This window comes from Musa acuminata, chromosome BXJ2-5, assembly GCF_036884655.1.
Source record: "Musa acuminata AAA Group cultivar baxijiao chromosome BXJ2-5, Cavendish_Baxijiao_AAA, whole genome shotgun sequence".
NCBI lineage: Eukaryota > Viridiplantae > Streptophyta > Magnoliopsida > Zingiberales > Musaceae > Musa > Musa acuminata.
In genome coordinates, this window is record NC_088342.1 from 8792363 (window position 1) to 8811964 (window position 19602).

Here is a 19602-nt window from a genome sequence, read left to right on the forward strand (position 1 = left end):
TGACTGCCATCACCGCACCAAAGCTTCCATTAGCAGTATACATCCATGAAACACTTAACTACATGCTTTACAGGACAGTACTCTTTGCTTCACACACATATATTGTAGTCATCAACGTACACTGCGTTATGGGTATACATAGATTCTATGGACAACATGCGACTGGGGGAAGACGACGACGACGGACTCCTATGTGACTTCAAGAGGAGGAGAAGATGAACCGGGTTCAGTTCCTAGGGCTGAGTTGGTTCACGAGGGCCAAGGCGTTGCTCGTGACCTGGGATACCTCGAGCACCTTCTTCCTGATGGCTGCCCGCACGGCCGGGCTGGCGTACTGGGAGAGGCCGTCGAGGCACGTCGTCTCGTCGGTGAGCGAGGCGCTGACCCAGGTCCGGACGTTGCTGAGGTGCCAGGCGAACCGGGGGCTCCGCGGCCGCCCCATCCGCCTCATCTCCCTGACCGACCGCCTCAGCCGGTCCTCGCTGTCCTGCATGGTCCCGATGCAGTCCCGCACCGCGCCGGCCTCCCGCGACCGGAGGCTCTTCCCGCCCCCGGCCGACATCCGTCTCACGAAGGCGGAGGCGGACCCGGCCCGGTCGGCGCTGACCGACAGGGCCGCCCGGGCCAGCTCGTGCTTGCTCAGGTGGACCGCTTGCGCGTACGCCACCAGGCACTGCTCGCACAGCGCGGGGTACTGCGTGACCATACAGGACTCCCGCACGAACTCGGCGGGAGATCTGGCGGCGGCGGCAACGACTCCACTGCAGATGGCGATGATCAGAAGAACAAAAGCGAGAATGGAAGGCTTCATTGTCGCTTGACAATTTCCTCTTCTCTCTTCTTCTTCTTTTTCCCGCATCTTCACATCAAGAGGTCGCAAGGCTTTTATAAAGGCCAAGGCCGACCGACTACAGTGCTTCACGTGACATGGTCCATTCTTCCTTGCGCTAGTTGCCCTTTGTTTGGTGGTGCTCCATGGTGCAATAAACTACGTAAGATATCATGGAGTCCAAGCGTAGTGCTGCGTGCGAAGATGCAGCGCATTTGGTGGTATATATATTCTAAGATACTCGTGGTCAAACATGCTCCATTGTGATGTCCACTATTCAACACATATGGCTTCACTGATAGGTCATAATCCCATGCAAGCATCACGTGAGCGAGTAAATGCCATGACAAGCAACTTCACTATAGAAGACTTTGCACAGAACGATCTCCTCACTGTAGCCACACCAAACCATCGGTGAAGGAGAGAACTGCTACTGTCACTCTGGCAAGAGTGGAACCTGTTTGCATAGGATGTGCGGTTACGAGAAATCGAATGAGATGACAGTGTATGATGTACTTCTGTATGCGGACGATCAAATACATACACTGTGTTCGTGTGTGCATGGCTACTATACGCGATGAGAATGGCGTTCGGACCGACTCCCGACAACCTAACCAAGAAGCACGGTTGATTGATGGAATCATCCAGAATACTTTGGAACAACGCCGAAGCTAAGAAGAGAGTTGCAATAGAATAATGGTAGTGTGCAACACGTGACAGGGCTGATTGATTATTATGCGTCGCGACTCAATTGCCGACATGATTTGATTGCAGTAATGATGAATTGACATGGAATCGATCGGTTAGTAGGGTGCAAATTAATTCTGTTAGCGGTACACTTCATTATCATGAGATAGGAGGACATGAAGCTTATGCTGTTAGATCAAGATTGGAATGGGTTTATAATGTTGATCCGAACCCGACCCACCCGCCCACAGGTCACAATTTATCGACTCATGCCCGAACCATTCATCCAATGGTTCAGATCCGAACCGGGTTGGCGGATCAATACATTTCAAATTAGATCGAGGCGGTGTTTGACCTGGTTGAGCTCTTTGACCAAACACGGACTCATGTGGCGTTGGGGTCAACATTCCACGTCACGTAAGCCTAATTTTGGACCGGGTTGAGCTCTGTTGTAGTGTTGAAATCGAACCGAAGAGACACCATCTGTTCTGGGGGTTCGCCTATGGGCTTCGATAGCGTGCAAGTAATTTAAGGCCGAAACTGGACCGCGAACACCATCACCGCCAATTAATTCCCTGTTCGGCCCTTCCTTCCTCGTCTCCTCGTCGACTCAGGCTTTCGATCCTTGTCGGCGGCCGCAAAACCTTGAATCGATTACCGGATCCTGATGGATTGCGTCGTAGATCGAATGGGTTGGGTCAACACGGATCTCTCGCTTGATCGGTACGCCAATTTCTACGGTTTTAGTTTATTGGGCGATTGTTGAGCTTCTTCTTTGGTTTCGATCGATCAGCGTTCGTGTTCTATGATTCGCGTGATTCGCATGCTAGAACTTGATTTCCGGTTATGAAGGTGTTAGCTTTTGTGTCTTTGGAGGTCGAGGGCTTGGAGCTTAAGGCATCCAAAGAGCATTGCTCTCACTGTGGCCGCTGTCATCTCGAAGGGCATCTCAAAAGAAATGCGCTTTGAAAGTTTGATAGACCGGCACTTATCGTTCGAGTCATAAAGCTTCTTTGTCCTGACGTTTGCTATGGGAATCATAGCATCGTTGTGCTCCAGTAAAGAAGTCTCTTCCCATTGATCTTATCCCCTTCCTTTTGATTGCAGCGATGATCTCTTTACACTCTCTTGAAACCCATACTGTTGCAGTTGCTACCTACTGCACATCGATGGATGTGTCGTTTCCTTTCTTCTGATTGCGGCGTAGATTGGCTTTCCTAATGCACGAACGTGTTATGCTCAACCTTTATTTATGATTATTACTGCAGAGGGTCCCATCTGTGGGGCCGTCTCTTTTACAGTCCAAGGTTGGTGGGTGAGAGAAGTAACGGCAAAATATGTATGACAAGTATACGCCGAAATCGGAGAGTCGCATAACTCGACGCCTGCATCCTTCCATGGCACTTGTGTCATTTAAGTAAAGGGAAGGGGCAGAGTGCCGGTGTTTCTCGTGTGCCAAACTTGGACGGTGTACAATCCCGCATCAGACATCTTGTCCGTTAAACAGTCTCTTGTGAGCCACGTGGAGAAACCGCAGACGTAGATCTCGCAGCGGATCACCATCGGGGTACGGTGCCCCCGCACCTGCCGTCCACGATCCTCCACCACCGCCCAGACTCCCATCCTTCCTGCCGCCTACAATGACCTTTTTGCCCTAAAGTCTTGAACGCATTTTGCTGGTCCACCCTCGGGTTCTCCTCGTTTGGATGCTTCGACCTTTATCGGATTCCTCCCATTCAATATAATACGACAAGTGTAGGAAACCCCATTGTGGCAATCAAACGCCCAAATCTATACCGGGATCAACAAGGTCAAGATGATTAGATCGCAGATAAGATCATCGGAAGTTGAGGATGTTTCGGTCTTTTCAAGTGAGAATCGTTGGCAATATGGTAATTTTGTTGGGGCCTCGGGGGCTTGCGTGAGCGGAACTCTACTACATAAAGGGCTCCTCTGGCGATCGACTCTTCCTCCTCAAAATCCTCGATTCTTCTGCCTCTCTCCGTCTGTGTCTATTATTGTTCGAATTGCTGCTCCTCGTCTCCGTCACCCGGCGGCGATCTCCGTCAGGTCGCCGTTATAACGGCGTGAGAGGACGGACTCTGGTCACCTTCCCCCCCCGGACTCTTATTCTAGCTTGTTTTCCCCTCCACATTTCCGTTACGTCTGTTCGTTTTGTTCCGTCCTTTTATTATTATTTAAAGACCACTTTGGGTGGTCTACTCTTCTCTTTCGGCGTGCTGACGTGGCGAGAGCAGGAAGGGTTGGGATGACCAGCCACGCCCGTGGCCCTGGGACGCTTGGCGCGCTGAGGAAGCGGAAGGAGCGCGACGCGTCCGGCCCTGCCCGTCCCCAGCTGGCGAGCTCGGCTGAGCCGGCTAAGGACGACAACCGGCTCCTGGCCGGCTACCTGGCGCACGAGTTCCTCACGAGGGGAACGCTGCTCGGGAAGAGGCTCGGGCCGGACCGGGCCGACCCCGGAAAGAGGCCACCTGAGTCGGGCCCGGCCGAGCCGGTGGGGACGTACAAGGAGGCCTCGTATTTGTTGATGCGGGGCGGGGCCCACGTGCCTGGCGTGGTCAACCCCACGGAACTGGCTCGGTGGCTCCAGATGTGACAAGGAAGGACACGTGGAGATCATCCCGTGGGGACGGACTGCATGTCATCGTCCTCGAGCCGGTAAGTGATAAGAATTTGCCGATGAAGGACGACGTTCGACTGTTTCCATCTCGTTTGGGTTCGTCGGTGTCTACTTTCTCGGTGATGTTTCATTGGAAATGGCAGGATTGTTAGTCCATGTATTCCTTCTCTCTTTTCTGTGTTTGCTCGCATTGATTTGCCTCGGAATGATGGAAACCCTATTCTCTCCGTGCTTCTGCTGCGGCTGTACGTCGTCCTCCAACCACATGCTGCTCTCTTCGTACGAATAAAGTTGATGAACACGATGCCAGTATCCATGTCCAAGGAACCATTTTGGTGCGTGCTTCCTCGCGTGCATGCCCTTCATGTCGGCTGCCTTTGACCAGTGAGGGATCCTTTGTTGCAGTTCTGAAAATGAGTTCATGATTCAGGAGGAAAGATACTGTACCGAAGCAAACGCTAAAGGTATAAGTGAATGATTGGTTTCACATAATACGAGTTGATGTAGTAAATGGATTTAGGTAGCAGACCAACCAAGAGAACGCATATTTAATACAAGAGTGGTGCAGATGGATGATGAGTAGTTGATTTACGCGCCATGCCTTCTCGCTGCTTTGATAGAAAAGGGATGGTGGGACCGACGGTAACTGCACCCATTTAATGGAGGAGGAGGAGGAGGACCATGTGGGGTGTTGGGGGTTTCATTTCGGGTTTGGGGAAGGACGCTGTAAAAAGCTGACAAGTTTTGGTTTGACGCGTGTCTGTGGTCCGATACGTGTATCAACTTTGGTCGGATCAAACTGTACCGGACGACATTTGCTTGTATCCGACGGTACGTACCAGTTTCGTTCTCAATATGCATTGTGCCTGCCATCGGTTAAAGATCATGGTCACTCGTCCGAATGTCTGGTACTTGTCGTTCTATCACGTGTCCTCCTCTTCACGAGACCCATCAATAAATCGATGTATCGTGGATCGTTGGTGCATTGGTATGTTGCAGGCTCAATCCTACCGTGGAGTGCTGTTCTACGCAGAGGAATATTTCTCTTACCATTTGCGATTTGTGATTAGGGAATGACCAACTACCAAAGATTAATGCAAGCATGATTACCGAGGTCGAATTCTCTTTCTCTTTCTACCTCCGAATGCCTATTTGGATGTTTGACTTGGATTAAACGTATGCCAACATCAATTTTTTGTGTAGTAGGACGCTCTTAACTTCTCATCCCAACATCAGTTTTTGTGTAGTAGGAGATTCTTACTCAGGCGACATGAGATGATACGTGTTGGGACTGAATTAAATCGGACTGATCAACATCCCCGATATCAAGCAATAATAGTTTTAAAGCTTGTACGCTTTCAGTTTTAGTTTGTAAGCCCCACATATGAAGCAAGCCAATAACCAGCGAAACAATAGCTGAATGTCTGAGAGATTGCCACTAACGAGCCTAACTAGGAAAGAATTTGTCAGACTACTGGAAAATTTGGCTCTCTTATAGATGCTTTGGAAGGACCATAAGTTTACCGCTATTAAACGCAACTAGTTCAAGTTGCAAATTAAAGGAACTATTTTAGCAAAAAATACCATCAACCGCCGATGTAAAACTTTAGGAAAGCATACAACTTTCTGGAAATAAAGATGCACGACAATGTGTTAGTTTCTCATACTCAATAGGACAATTTACGTTGCAAGCACATTGAATTTATTGATGAATAGTGGGATATGGTAGTCAAGTTATGTTTAAAATGTCCGAAGCAGCAAAAACTGCTACGAAAGAATGGCATTCGATTCGCCTTTTGTGTTATCCTCGCTGCATGGGCACATTCAACCGCCCATGCCTTTCCATCACTCTTCTTGTCGCAAGGGCTGCAGCCTCACTTGCACGAATCGTCCCGGTCGCCATGATCGCAGCAAATTCCCTGGTGATCTCTTCCTGCACCTTGTTGCGAGCGTCACCGAGAGGGTCTTCAGCCACCTGGGGTTGCTTCTCTTCGCTTACCGTTGCAAGTTTCACTGCAGGTGGAGTTGAATTTGCATCACCCACAACCTTTGCTCGTGAACTCCCGGAATCAGCGTTATTGCCACCGGATTCTGCAGAGGCATCTCTCATGGTTGGGCTTGAAGAAACGCTGGTTGGAGCAATTGTTTGGGTCATGGATACAGGATTGAATTGAGGAGCTTGAGGTACGGCACCCGACTTTAAAGTTGTTTCCAGCCGCTGAATCATGGGAACTGCAAATCAACGTGTTTATCTGATCATAAATCACCTTTTAAATAATAACATAAAAGACACAGTTGAAACTAATAGAGAGTAATTTCTCTGAGCAAGAAAGCTGTGAAGTTAAAAGGGGTTTCTATGGAGGTTGCAGCCACCCTAATGTCACGGACAAACTTCTAAACAGAATGTTTGATGTAATGCTTATGTATGTCCGTGTCTTTTGGTATGTTCATGTCTTGTACAACATGTAAGGGGACGGCCAAAGGCTTGATAGTCCCATTTTAGTTGGGTTGGTGGCCTCTTTAGGCTTGTAAATAAAAGTTGTGTCATGTGGACACATGCGAGAGATTTTCGATCTATAATGGATCATTTTACCCTTTGTTGTGCAATGGTTCAGAGCTTGTAATGTCTGTTTGTAATTTGCATTGTCTATGAAGTGTTTTTCGGAGATGTTTACTTGTGGATCCCGATTGAGGCGTTCTCTCTAACTCGTTCTCTCTTTTGTTGGTCCTAAGGGACAATAGGACGTTTCGGGGAGGCTGACCTTTGCGGACGGACACGCAAGGGTGCCGGACGACTTAGGCAAAATCAGCTAAGTCCGTGACACTAAGTCACTGTCAGATAGAAACTATTCAGTTCCATATAGACCACTAGATATTATTCATAGGCTCAATGCTCGGTTAGCCTGAAATGAAAATGTTATCATCGCTCTTGTTTTCTATCAGTATGGCACTAGCCAAGCTGCTTGTTTTCTATTAAAGATTTATTTTGGGACTTTCAGGATGGCAAAAGACCAGCCCATAGTACAGGATAAGCTTAGATATAAAAGAATAAAAAAAGTAAAGATGTGATATCTTACGTATAAGTGCTCCCATGGGACTGCTCATGACTTCATTTGGAAGCTGAAGGATGTAGTCTGGAATTGTGGTGCTAACAAGGAATTGTGCCACCTCATTGCTGAAGTTGTTGCAGTTATGACTGAGAAGGTTGTAAGTCTCAGCTGTGTAGCGTTCGCTGATCTCTTGCAAGTACTCCTCAAAGACTTCCTCAGGAACATGTGTCACCCCCAATTCCACAACTCGAATTGGAGTTCCATAGGGAGTCTTTCCAGCTGGGTCTTGTTGAATGCCTCCTGAGAAATAGTATTCTTTTTCATAGACTACCAAACCAGTGTGCCTGTCATATCTCACATTGCAAGATGGAAGGTTGAGTGAATATGATTGCATTATAATGAGGCAGAGATCTCAAGTATATTTGTAAGCCAGATTTCAACAGAACCACTTCAATTAATTTCCAATAAATCTAGTCCCCAAATTGACTTTATCAATAAATATCTAATAAAACTGCAAATTTCATTAAATCTAATCCCCAGATTTACTTGATCAACGAATTTCCAATAAAACAACAATTACAGTAACTATAACCCCCTCAGTATTATTAGGTGCACCTTCTTGTAAACATTGCAAGCTTTGACCTCATCAATATAGCGCAGCTGCCTTTACATATATGCAATTTGAAGACTGAGAATTTGTTCAACATGTTATTCTAACACTTGCTTTGCATAGAGCTTTGCAAAGACAAGTTTAGCCCTGAAAATTCTTAAAACATTCTTGCATAAGAATTACCATAACACCCACTATACCAGTAAAGAGTATAGCTATTGAACCCAATCTTCAACAATCAGGAATTCTAGAGACAAATTGATTTGCACTCTCGTCAGATTGTTTTCTACTCAACCCTAGAACATCACAATTAAGCTGACTTGATAGATATGATGAAATTGAACCTGCCATGAACTTCTATAATTATATCTAGGGCTATCAAAAATAAAAAAAGAAAAAGATCAAACCTAACCAAGCAAATGACTAAAGAAAATAAGTGATCAATTTGCAGAATAGACTTCTGAATCGCCCGACCAAATTGAAGTCAGCTACTTAGTTCAATCTGGAATAGCCCCATGCTTCTAATAATTGGATATTTCTTAGTTAAGGATGTGCAAAAGTCACAATGCCATAGATCAGGTGCATCAACCAGATGTAAAACCTAGAGAAGTTTCAAGTAGACAGCACCAAGCCCTTGGAGTTTGCCTTTGATGTATTCATTTCATCCTTTGCAAAAGTATTATATCAACATGTTGTCATTAAATCTTCGATGAAAGACATGTCATTACTAATCCAACTAGGAAAAAAATAAATCCTTGGTGGACCAATAAAGACAGTACCAATCGGTATTCATTATTTCAAAACTCAAAAAAATAAAGTTTAAACCAAAGCGAAGTATAAGTATTCTATTTTGGATACTTTTATTCTTTAAAGAAGAATAATATAATAATCAACTTTCAGTATGTAAATGTTGCATGTTTTAGATCATCGATCATCATGAACCACATGCTGTCAAATGTCATTGTAAAAACACCATTAGAGTGGAACACAATGTGCACTGTTTTTTTTTCCTTCCAATAATCTATCCAGCTTCAAATCTTCAATTTTATTTGGATTTTCTATAATACTTGAATTACCCACCTACATGACCACAAAATGCTTCAGAGGAAAACCCACCACAATAATATCACCCTCTTTCCCTTCCATCCCTTATAGAGTTAAGTGAAAAGTAGAGAGAAAAGTAATTATAAATATCTAAAATTTTCATACATATAGCATATTTCTATAGTACATCCTGTTCTATAGCCTCGTACTACTCTATCTACAAATTCTAAGGAGATATGCAACCAAAAACCTGAGTTATTTGTCCAAATGTTGAACAACACAAAGAAACAAATTTCTAGTATTAACAAGTGAATCCATCAAGATCATCAGAAAGAGCTGACGAACCATGGTTCTGAGCCCTAAGCAGTGAATTAGGTGTCAGAAGCCTATACAGAACACTCAGTAAGTCGACAAGAAATCAGACCAGAAACCTATTGCAGTCTTCAATTTGATAAATGGTTTGGTCCAACAAGTTAATCAAACACAGTCTTAACATGCCCACATTGTAGATCTGATTTTCACTAAAAACTTTGCATATGCCCTAATAACGATACTACTATGCAAGATAGACCCAGACTTTCCTATGATAGTTTTTATTTACAGTGAATATCTCCAATGCAAACTCAAATTAGTACAGAAGACTTAGTCATGCACGAGCTTTGATTGGCAGATCAAACCGCCCACTAAATGAACACTCAGCCCTAAATGCAATATTCTCAACCATTTTAATTTGCCGTCAAAAGCCTCAAACTAAATTTCCACAAAAGGTTCTGAAAGAATGCACTCCTCGTGAATCGTGATCTAACAGCTGCACCGTTCTTTCTAAACAAGATTTTGGCAAATGAATGAGAGAGCAAGAAGCTTACCATATGGCTTCGATAACCTTTCCCAAAAATGTCATTGAAAGCTGCCGAGCAAGTCCTTGGCTTAGGTCGTACACATGTAACTTGACCTTGTACCCATCCTGCGGCAAAAGCAACAAACTTCAACAAAATCGATCAAGAATATAAATAACTTTATCACACGAATCTGCATCTAGTTGCTACCTCTGCCATCTTCCTAAAATTCCAAAGATCCTTGCTCGAAGCTTCAACTCAAGAAAACCTGAGAGAACCAACATTAACTGAATAAATAGAAATTATTTATCCATGACTGCCTAATCTAGGTTAATAGTTTCTCTTAGGATATCAACAACAATTCCTAAAGTTACACGAAAACTTGCACGAAAAATAAATTAATCGAAACGGATTCCACAAACCCAAAACAGAAAAGGCAAAAAAGATCTCGACTTCGTATTCTAAACCTGAAAATTCGTTGTGCACGAAGAAAGAGATCACACAGAACGAGAACGAATCTCAAACTAGCCCCGATAGGATCGCAATCATAAGATCGGATCATTCCAGACAGCAATCGGAGGAGAAATGGATCTAACAGTATGTCGCGAGAGAAGAGAATACCTGCGAGAAAGGGAGATCGAGGCACGAAGAGGAAAGCAGCAAGTAGATGCGAGGCAAGGCCTTTTAAAGGCCCAGCCCTCTCGACTGGGAAAGCGATCGAGTCAAGATTCTATACGGAGTCATTGTAGGAAGAAACATTGCAATGCATCTGGATGATTGCCATGTAAGCAAATAGAATACCCAGAGAAATACCAACGGCGATGATTGAATTTCTGGACGACGCAGCAGCCTTCGCAGCCCCTTGCACCGGTTCTTTCATCAGGATCTTGTGCGAGGAGATTAGAGCACATGGTTGCGGTGGACGAAAGTTCTTCAAACCTACCCAATCGGTGCGGGAGTCGTGGCAGCCAGCTAATGGAAGCACGGCGGAAGCTTCCGGAGACGAAAAACGGGTCCGTGGACCGGGTTATCTGGTCCGGATGCCCACGTTTTTGGGCCCGCGCGTAGAACTACATCATTATAATTAACCTCTATTAGACGACGGTCAGCATAATGACATTGAAACCCAAATAGAATCATAATATCATCTTAGAAAATATTATAGAAACATTAGAGGTCAAATAATATGCGAAAACAATAAAATATTTATTAGTTTTTATAGTTTTAATTCAGTAATGGTTTGTGTTTATTAATTGGATACAAGAATTTTTTTAAATATTTAGAGCGATATATATATATATATATATATATATATATATATATATATATATATATATATATATATATATATATATATATATATATATATATATATCCTCGCTATTCGAAGTACTTTACCCCAAAAAACTAAATGGTTCTGTCATGCAAAAAGAAGAGATTAAAGCTACTAGTTCTACATTAGACAAGGATTTCCATAGACAGGAGAGCTTCTCTTTCTTTGAGGGAGGATGAGATTTGATCTTTCATCTTGTGCAAACTCCTCTCCAATAGTATTATTTCCATTTGGAAAGTTACGTGGTAAACAGGTGTACATAAACATGTCAGGGGGAAAAAAGGATTTATTTGGGACGTCCTTCTAGATTTGGGTTTAATGCTGATCGGATCCTGATAGATTCTTTCCATGCACGTGAATCCAAAGCTCTTCGAAAACCATGGCATTGAGCCATCAAAATCAACGCCCACATCTCTTATGCCTTGACGCAGGAATCAGCATAAAAGCCCGGAAACAGTGGGCTACGCTACTGCTGTCACAGGGAAGAACGCAACACAATACAGTACCCGCCACAATGAGATCCTGCATGAACTGGAGATCTTTTCCCCATAAAAATGTATTCTGTGTCTCCCAAAGTACCGCCACGCATGAACTGTAATTTATCTGGTTCTGTTCATGAACTGATAGCCTACTACTCCATCTCTGGGACCAGATGGCCTCCACCTCTTCAGCCTGCGGTAGGATGGGATGACCACCTCTCCACCCTAGAGAGTCCTTTGCACGGTGCTCGCCTGGAGATTCCTTCCGTGCTTCTCAACAGCACGATCGTATTCTGCAGCAATGTGATTGGAAACAGCGAAGCTTGGAAGTGGTAGAAGCTAAAGAACTAGGTGGAAGCACAAGATGGTTCCAAGATGGAACTGTTCTGCAGCAATTTGGTTCCAAGATGGAACTGTTCATGCAGGTTAGAGAGTTTGATGAACTGTAGCTGGAAGCACAAGATGGTTGGGCTACAATGCAAAGCACATCGGATACACATTCAAGATCATGAACAACATCCCCTTGTGTTTGCTGAAAGCTAGAGAGAACAAAACTGGAGGACCAAAGGTCACAGAAGCCACATCGAAAAAAGGAAGGCTCAATCTTTGTGCCAAAAGCCACTCTTTTTTCATCATGATACATGATCTCCAGCCGGATAAAGATGATTCCTTGCTGCGGTAATCTTTTGTGTGGTCATGGTGGGAAGGAAAAGATGGGGTTGTGTTTCAGGGAAACGGAGTGCTTTCTCATGGAGCTTTCCTGTTGAAGCTGCTCATTGTTCACATGAAACTACGCTGCAACAATCAAAAGCAGGCATGCTCAAATTTCTTTTCAAAGGAGAAGTGCAACAGGAAGAGAAGGAACAGTGGATAAAGATAGAGAAAGTTTCTTTCCCTCGCTTGTTCCTCGAGAGAGAACCTAAAGCTGAAGGAAGTTGCACCCGTTTGCTGAATGATGACACAAGATTTGGATTTCTCATGGCTTTTGACTTGCCGAGTACCTTGTCCTAAAGCAAAAGAAACATTTTTTTGACTTTGCTCAGTGTACATGTGGAACTATATATGAGCTCTTAATATATCTTTTGTGTTCAAGATGAAATCACAGTAGTTATCATTTATACAAAATTAAGAAATAAAGGGAAAATAGCATTTGATTTATGAAAATTGGCGATAGGAAATGATACACCATCGTCGTAACTTGAGTCGTTACTGGTTTAGAAGCGTTATATATATATATATATATATATATATATATATATATGTTTTGGCGAATCGAGGTATGTATTGATCGGCGATGAATTGGCGAGGGAATCCAGGCAGTGGGTAGCGGGCGCGGGGCCACATTAGTGTACGGGTGGCAGCGGCCGAGGCGATCGGGGGGACTGGCGATGGGACTCGTGCCCGGAGAGTTGAAGATTCGTGACGTGAATCGTTGGTTGCTTGCAGCCCCCACGCCACCGGTACCGGCAAGGGTGGGAATTTTTTTGTCACGTGCAGGGGTGGGCGTTCCAATTGCGGCGCTTTGTCGGATTCCCACGTGGGAGATCACACTTCGCTCGGTGGATTTTTTTTTTGGCGGGAAGATGGAGCGAGCGATGCTGCTTTTGAAATGGGCGGGAAAATCCCACTGTGAGTTCTTTTGGACGTTCTGTAACGTCTGCTTTCCTTCGTATGTGAAGAAAGACTGTTCAATTAAATTTTCTTGTTTGGATCATTTATTTGGTGGAGATGGAGAGATGCAGTGAGGCAGTGGTGGGTGGAGAAATCATCTAAAAGGAAAAGATAATTAAAGGATGTTTTGTTTGTCTCGATATTTGACATAAAACACATCTTATAAGCTACACCCATAAGTTTCTTAGCTTTTAGATTTCATAATGTTGTTTTAGTCTTGAGGAGGGTTACTGATTCTTATAAGATCTTAGTCTAACTCTTAAAAATATAATTTTTTTGAGTGATTGATCAAAAATTAAATAATCTTATAATAATCGATAGATTATTTTCTCAAATATAAAAGTTTGATGAGCTAAAGTCAATAATAGATAGTATAATATGGATTCGTCTTATTAAATATTTAATTAGACTTCTCAAGGATACCATATTAGTCCCTCATCAATTAGGAATTAAAATGTAGGTAAACAAACTATTACCTCTCAAGTCTCAGTTTAATTTAGTTTTTGATGATGAATCAATGTGTTGCAAAGTCAATAATTTCTTACGATGGTGTTTAAGTCGATGATAATATATACAAGAAGAACCAAATTATCATATGAGAGTCGAATTATTGAAATGATGTAAAAGTGTTGAGGTAAAACTTATAACTTATTGAGGTCTCCATACTCTTGAGTGGAACTCATAACATGTCGAGATCTTTAAGCTCTCAAGGTGTCTCCATTAGAAGTTGACGTCGACATCGAATATTCCTAATTCAATCCATCTAATACATAAAGTAGTGAGGATTTGAAATAATACGAGAGTTCAAAGATAAAAGAAGAGAGAAAGAACATATTATTTATAATCAAGATATTATAATTGTGAAAATATTCTTTAAACTAAAGATGATTCGAAAAAAATATTCTACGTCATGATTGAAATGATCGACTTGACATAGCATATTATTATTTTATATGATATTAATGTCAGGATGATGATTGAAATGATCGACTTGACATAACATATTATTATTTTATACGATATTGATGTCCATGTGTCAAGTTGAGAAATAATGAATTTACTCTTATCAATATTAATACTAATGTACTCAAATATAATTCATCATATCCTAAATGAGTAATTTCATCCCTCTTAAATATTATTTTTAAAAGGTCAAAAAGAAAAGGAAGGCAGATCACATTGGCTCTTTTTGTTTGTTCATAGTACTCAAATATAATTCATCATATCCTAAATGAGTAATTTCATCCCTCTTAAATATTATTTTTAAAAGGTCAAAAGGAAAAGGAAGGCAGATCACATTGGCTCTTTTTGTTTGTTCATAGTAGGGCCAAAGTTTGTGAGATGTTGGAGGTAAAAATAGATCGCAAGGATGAAGAATCTACATGTTCACAATGTGAGGTGCAGTACTTGACGTGCAGGGATAAACATAGGATTAGTACTTGTGATGCAGAGGTGAACATTGGATTCCTTGAGAAAGATTCGCTGGTAGGAGTTGACAAGCTAAAGTAGGGGAAGACAACACTGCAACAGAGAGTAGATTAGATATAGTATCGGAGAAAGCCATTGGAATGGCTGTATGTGCACGGGTGGCCCATTAGTTTACGGATGGAGAAGCTCTTCCTCCGTGTGTGGGGATATGGCCATGCATTTCGTTTTGGTTCTAAAACGAAGCCTTCTCTCTCACATGTAGTTGAGCAGCTGCGTTTGATTCCACGGACTTTGGATTCGGCATTCATTCTAATGGATATGATGCAATATGCGTAATTATGATCCTTTCTATTTTAGTTATAAGCATATTAATATATAATAGGATAAATTATTCAAATAAAACTTTTATATTCATAAATCTTTTTAGTTAGAATCCATTTTTTATTTATTCGCATCTTTTTTTTTCCTATAAATATATTACCCTTGGCCTTTGCCCCAATTGACCATTGTCTCTCATCATCATCACTCGTAGTCTTCGGTCCTTGTTTGTCATTGTTGTTGTGCCCTTATCCATCGTTTCAATTATCATTTTTATTTGTTGCTTTCATCCCTTGTTTGTCTCTGTATTGAAGATTGAGGTGAGTAACCTCTTGATAGAGTAATCGATGATGATCTAGTTGCATAAGCCAACCTTGAAGTCATCGTTGTTGTTCTCAACCTCCACTCCTCTCCAACATCTCACAATTATCTACTTACAATTCTCGAGATTTGATCACAAGTGTTTCACTATCACCCATCATAAATGTTGCTATTTGTCGGCATAACGAAGTCAGAGATACTCGTATCCTCACACATATTTATAATCCCTTATTTCTATAACAACTATAAATGAGAGACAGAAGAAGTGACTAGACAAAGGTGCGACAAATGAGGAGAACGATGTTACTAAATCCCCCTTTCATTATATCATTTCCATCATCGACCTTGACAAAGGGATAGCAATAAAGAATCCAATTAGAGACAAATGCATTGACAATAATAATGTTAATGTACTACTAGGCAATATTAAAGTCCTTAACTAGCACTCACAAGTTTTTATAGATGATAATAAAAGAAAAAAGAAAAAAAAAAACGAGAATGGAAGAAAGTGGGAGGGGAGACGATGACAGAGACAAAAATAACCTACAGATAACGATGTATTTTAATAAAAAAGTATTTTATGAGAATAAATGAAAAAGAGGATGTTAACTGAGAATTAATGAAAAAATATATATATTTAAAAAAATCCTTAATAATATGCATGCATAGATTATGACAACAAAGTTTAAGTATATATCAATAGAAATTTAAAGAAAAAAAATGAAGATAATCTCGTAAACTATGCACCCATATTTTTTCTTTTTGATTCAAAAGAATTATTAATTTTATTTTTAATAAATTAAATAAATATTTTTATTGAAGGATCAGAGCCAATATAGATTTCTTCAAAATCTGATTCGAATATAATATAATAAAAAGTATTTAATCGATTCTTTTTAATGAATTAACTTATATCAATTTCAATTAAGTCTTCCTTAAAATACGACTACGGATGCGTTTCAAGTACAATACACGTACGTTGTCGTCTTGTACAAACATCAACCTCTGTTTTTGCTTCCCACTACCTCTCTCCCCCCTCCCCACCACCACTATCTATTCCCAAAACTCAATACCTCTCCAAAACCCCACCTATCTCCCCCCACTATCGCTTCCCAAAACTCACTCTTTTCTTCTGTTTCCATTGCCGTTCTCCGCTTCTTATCTCTCCCCACGCCTTCTTTCGTCGTTCCTTCTCTCTTTTGTGGAGTGAACCAATAGAGGGTGAAGGAGGGGAAGGATATACGATGGGGAAATATATGAGGAAAGCCAAACTTTCCGGCGAGGTGGCGGTCATGGAGGTCGCTGCCCACCAGCCCTCCCTCGGTGTCCGCACCCGCGCTCGGGCCCTTGCTGCTGCCGCCGCCGCCGCAGCGGCACAAGGCTCCTCCCTCGCCTACCTCGAACTCCGTAGTCGCCGCCTCGAGAAGCCCCTGCCTCTGGTTTCGGCATGCAAGCCCAAATCTAACCCTAGTCCAAAGCTTACCTCTCAGACGGCGAACCGTTCCTCGGCGTCGAATTCGCGGTCGGCGGGGTCCGTTCGGATGAGGAGGTGTTTGGACAGGGGCGAGGGTGCGTCGCCGGATGTGGAAGTGTCGTTCGGCGAGAACTTCCTCGAGTATGAATCGAGAGAAAGGTGGGTTTTTGCCGGATTCTTTGCCTAAAAAACTGAATTTTTTTAGCTAGGCTTCCCAAGCCTGATGCTTTTTGTCGGATCTTGTTTGGTTAGGGTTTTGTTTTTTTCTTTCTTTTCCAAGAAAGTTCTTTCTTTTGGTTCTTTTAGCACCGAAAAATAAAATTATATCAAAAATATAGGTTTTCATGTTTCAGTCTCTTGTGTAGTTTCTTCCAACTTTTATGCTTGAAATCGAAATTGATGGGGTTTGATCATTCCATACAGCTGTTCTTTCTTCGTTCTTGGTGTGTGCTACCTACAAACTTATCAGAAACCCTATTTTACACTAGGGTTTAAGCTTTGAGTTTGCTCTGCTCCTTTTTTGTTCTGTTTTGGGTTTCTTGGCTTATCAACATCTATATTTTATTCTTACTGGACAATGGGGAGTTTGGATATGTTTTGTTTGGAAATGCAGTATTCTTCAAAAGAAAGTTCTCATTATTGTGCTTATCTTCTTTGGTCTTCGAGTTTATCCTTAGAAATGCTTTTCGCTGAGGCCTAATTTTTTCTTTGTCTTTGCAACTTTTGTGGTTCTCACTGATTTTTGGTTTCTGAGACTTTGATTTTATTTGCTTCGGCTTCGGCTTCTGCTACTGAACTTGTTACTTGATTTTGTATCTTGTTTCTGAGATATGGATTACAAGCTTTACCATCAGCAGATTTATGGAACTCCTATTTGTGTCCATCAATGAGGGGACCTCCTTGATGCCTATAAATGCCTGAGTGGATTTACCAGCTAATGACAGCCTACAATTGTGGCCCTACGTCTTTTTTGCTTCCTTGGTACTTGCAAGATGCTTGAGACTGCTAAGTACCAAACAGATCCTGATTCACATAACTTGGTCCAACTAAAACTCATCAAACTCAACAAAGTTGGGTGGCATTTATTCTGATTTATTTTAGTTCCATGATCTTTTCCATACATTTTTAGTCCCTGGAGTAGGATGAGGACATGCTGTGAAACTTAGCCTTCTAAAATGGTTATACTGAGTTATTGATTACAAAGTCCCACACTGTTGAGTTTTCTTTTTTTAGGTTGAAGGCAAAACGGGGGAGAGGGATTAGTGGTAGTTTGAAGTTGAGTTGATCCCTTGTGGTTCTGTGGATGGACCATTGGCCATGGTAAAGAAAGTGGTGAGGTAAGTAAAAAAACAAAGGAAGAACAAGATAATGGTTGAACATCTCATTTGATGCTGAGTCTGCCTGCAAATCAGTCGGCAGGTTTGACCCTTGTCGACGAAGTGCGGCAATCATGTCTACATCTCAATTATTTGTCTTTGTTGCTAGCATTCTGCTCTTGTTTTGGAGTGCTTTGACGATAAATGGTCACTTCAAGCATGTGCACAATTAGATTTGAATTTTTGGTAGCTTTTTCCTTCCGACAACGGTTGGTATCATTAACACTTGACTGTATCTTTTGTCTTTTATGTGGGTTCATGTGTAATCTTTAGAGCCCTTGTTTAGGTTTTGCACATCTGAATCAATCTTTTGAAGCTTGCCGTGGTTCTTTTGTTGCCATCTTTACTTCAGTTGGATGCATGATGGAAATGTTCAATTGCAATGTCAGAAGTATATGGGAACTTTTACTAGTGTGTTTTTGGTCCATTGTTAAGTATTTTGAGGGTTTTATTATGTGCCTGTCTTTTCATTTCTTGGATAAATTATGTTTTGAGAATCTTATGATCTTTTTAATTTTATTTTACTTGAGCGCTTTGGTTCTAATGCTATTTCTTGGTTACTGCATTGTCAGAGAGATGACACCTTGCAGCTCGATAAGGGATTCGGCAACAGCAGTGACTCCAGGTTCTACAACAAGATCTAGCTACTCAATTGCCGGTCACCGGAGAATGCAGAATCCAATGCCACAAAACTTCCCCACTGATTGCGAAATGGAAGAGTTTTTTATGGGGCTAGAGAAACTCCAGCAGCAAATATTCATAGAAAAGTATACAATTCTTCATATTCTTCTCATTTCCTAAACTTACTAGCAAAAGAATGTGCTGCTGCTGAGTTCCATCTGCATCTATTGCTATAAAACCCTGATGTATACCTGGCTATTACCAACCTCTCTTCTTGCCTTTTTGTCTTACTTCCAGGTACAACTACGATCCTGTGAATGACCACCCACTCCCAGGCCGGTATGAATGGGTGGAAATCGACTCGTAGGGAGAACATCATCCAACTATCTCTGTCCAGGAATTCCAGAGGAGAGAGGGAGAGGAGTGCAATGCCAACGGTTTTTGTCACCACATCCAGAGCTCCCTGTTCCGGGTGTAGTGTAATGATCTTTAGAGCTGACAAGGTACTCCTTGGTGAAGAGAAGATGATGCCGAAGCTTATGGTAACTCTTTAAGAGCTCATTCCAAGGTGTGTTGTAGGGCTACTCACCCGATGGAACGGAGATCAACAATGCTGCACCAGAGTTAGTGTTACTAGTAGCTACGAGTTCTTGTGATGGTCGCTAATGGTTCAGAGTGGTCTGTCAGAAATATAAAATGACCCATTTCCCTTTATTCGATCCTTGTGGACACACAACTCTATGTAGGCCAGAAAGAGGCCATGATAGATATGTTCTGGTGAGCATGTTCTTGATGGTACTGTATGTATTAAGCTCTGCCATATGCCGGTGTGTCCATAATGGTCAATGAATGGAGTTGTTTTACCATGGCAGAGCACCTCTCAT

General features: G+C 42.2%; 4 protein-coding genes across 6 annotated transcripts; 2 read left to right on the plus strand and 2 right to left on the minus strand.

The window, feature by feature from the left end:
- On the minus strand, positions 1 to 869 carry LOC103984437 (21 kDa protein). Its single transcript, XM_009401919.3, has one exon. It carries the CDS (start codon positions 857 to 859, stop codon positions 227 to 229), a length of 633 nt encoding a protein of 210 aa, XP_009400194.3. The 5' UTR covers positions 860 to 869; the 3' UTR covers positions 1 to 226.
- Positions 870 to 3465: 2596 nt separating this feature from the next.
- Positions 3466 to 4384, plus strand: LOC103984436 (uncharacterized). Of its 2 annotated transcripts, none has more exons than XM_065108610.1 (2): positions 3466 to 3621; positions 3775 to 4384. In XM_065108610.1, exon 2 carries the CDS (start codon positions 3786 to 3788, stop codon positions 4131 to 4133), a length of 348 nt encoding a protein of 115 aa, XP_064964682.1. In that variant the 5' UTR covers positions 3466 to 3621; positions 3775 to 3785; the 3' UTR covers positions 4134 to 4384. The 2 variants fall into 2 exon arrangements, with proteins under 2 accessions (XP_064964682.1, XP_064964681.1); XM_065108609.1 differs by having other exon boundaries at positions 3475 to 3675.
- A 1452-nt stretch (positions 4385 to 5836) lies between these two features.
- LOC103984435 (uncharacterized) lies at positions 5837 to 10376 on the minus strand. 2 transcript variants are annotated; one of them, XM_009401915.2, is made up of 5 exons: positions 10319 to 10376; positions 9908 to 9965; positions 9728 to 9825; positions 7235 to 7551; positions 5837 to 6389 (listed from the first exon to the last, which is right to left on the minus strand). In XM_009401915.2, exons 2-5 carry the CDS (start codon positions 9914 to 9916, stop codon positions 5959 to 5961), a joined length of 855 nt encoding a protein of 284 aa, XP_009400190.2. In that variant the 5' UTR covers positions 9917 to 9965; positions 10319 to 10376; the 3' UTR covers positions 5837 to 5958. The 2 variants fall into 2 exon arrangements, with proteins under 2 accessions (XP_009400190.2, XP_064964683.1); XM_065108611.1 differs by lacking the exon at positions 10319 to 10376 and adding an exon at positions 10165 to 10288.
- A 5929-nt stretch (positions 10377 to 16305) lies between these two features.
- LOC103984434 (cyclin-dependent kinase inhibitor 5) lies at positions 16306 to 19584 on the plus strand. Its single transcript, XM_009401914.3, has 3 exons — positions 16306 to 16880; positions 18670 to 18864; positions 19016 to 19584. Exons 1-3 carry the CDS (start codon positions 16492 to 16494, stop codon positions 19083 to 19085), a joined length of 654 nt encoding a protein of 217 aa, XP_009400189.2. The 5' UTR covers positions 16306 to 16491; the 3' UTR covers positions 19086 to 19584.
- The last annotated feature ends 18 nt before the right edge of the window (positions 19585 to 19602 follow it).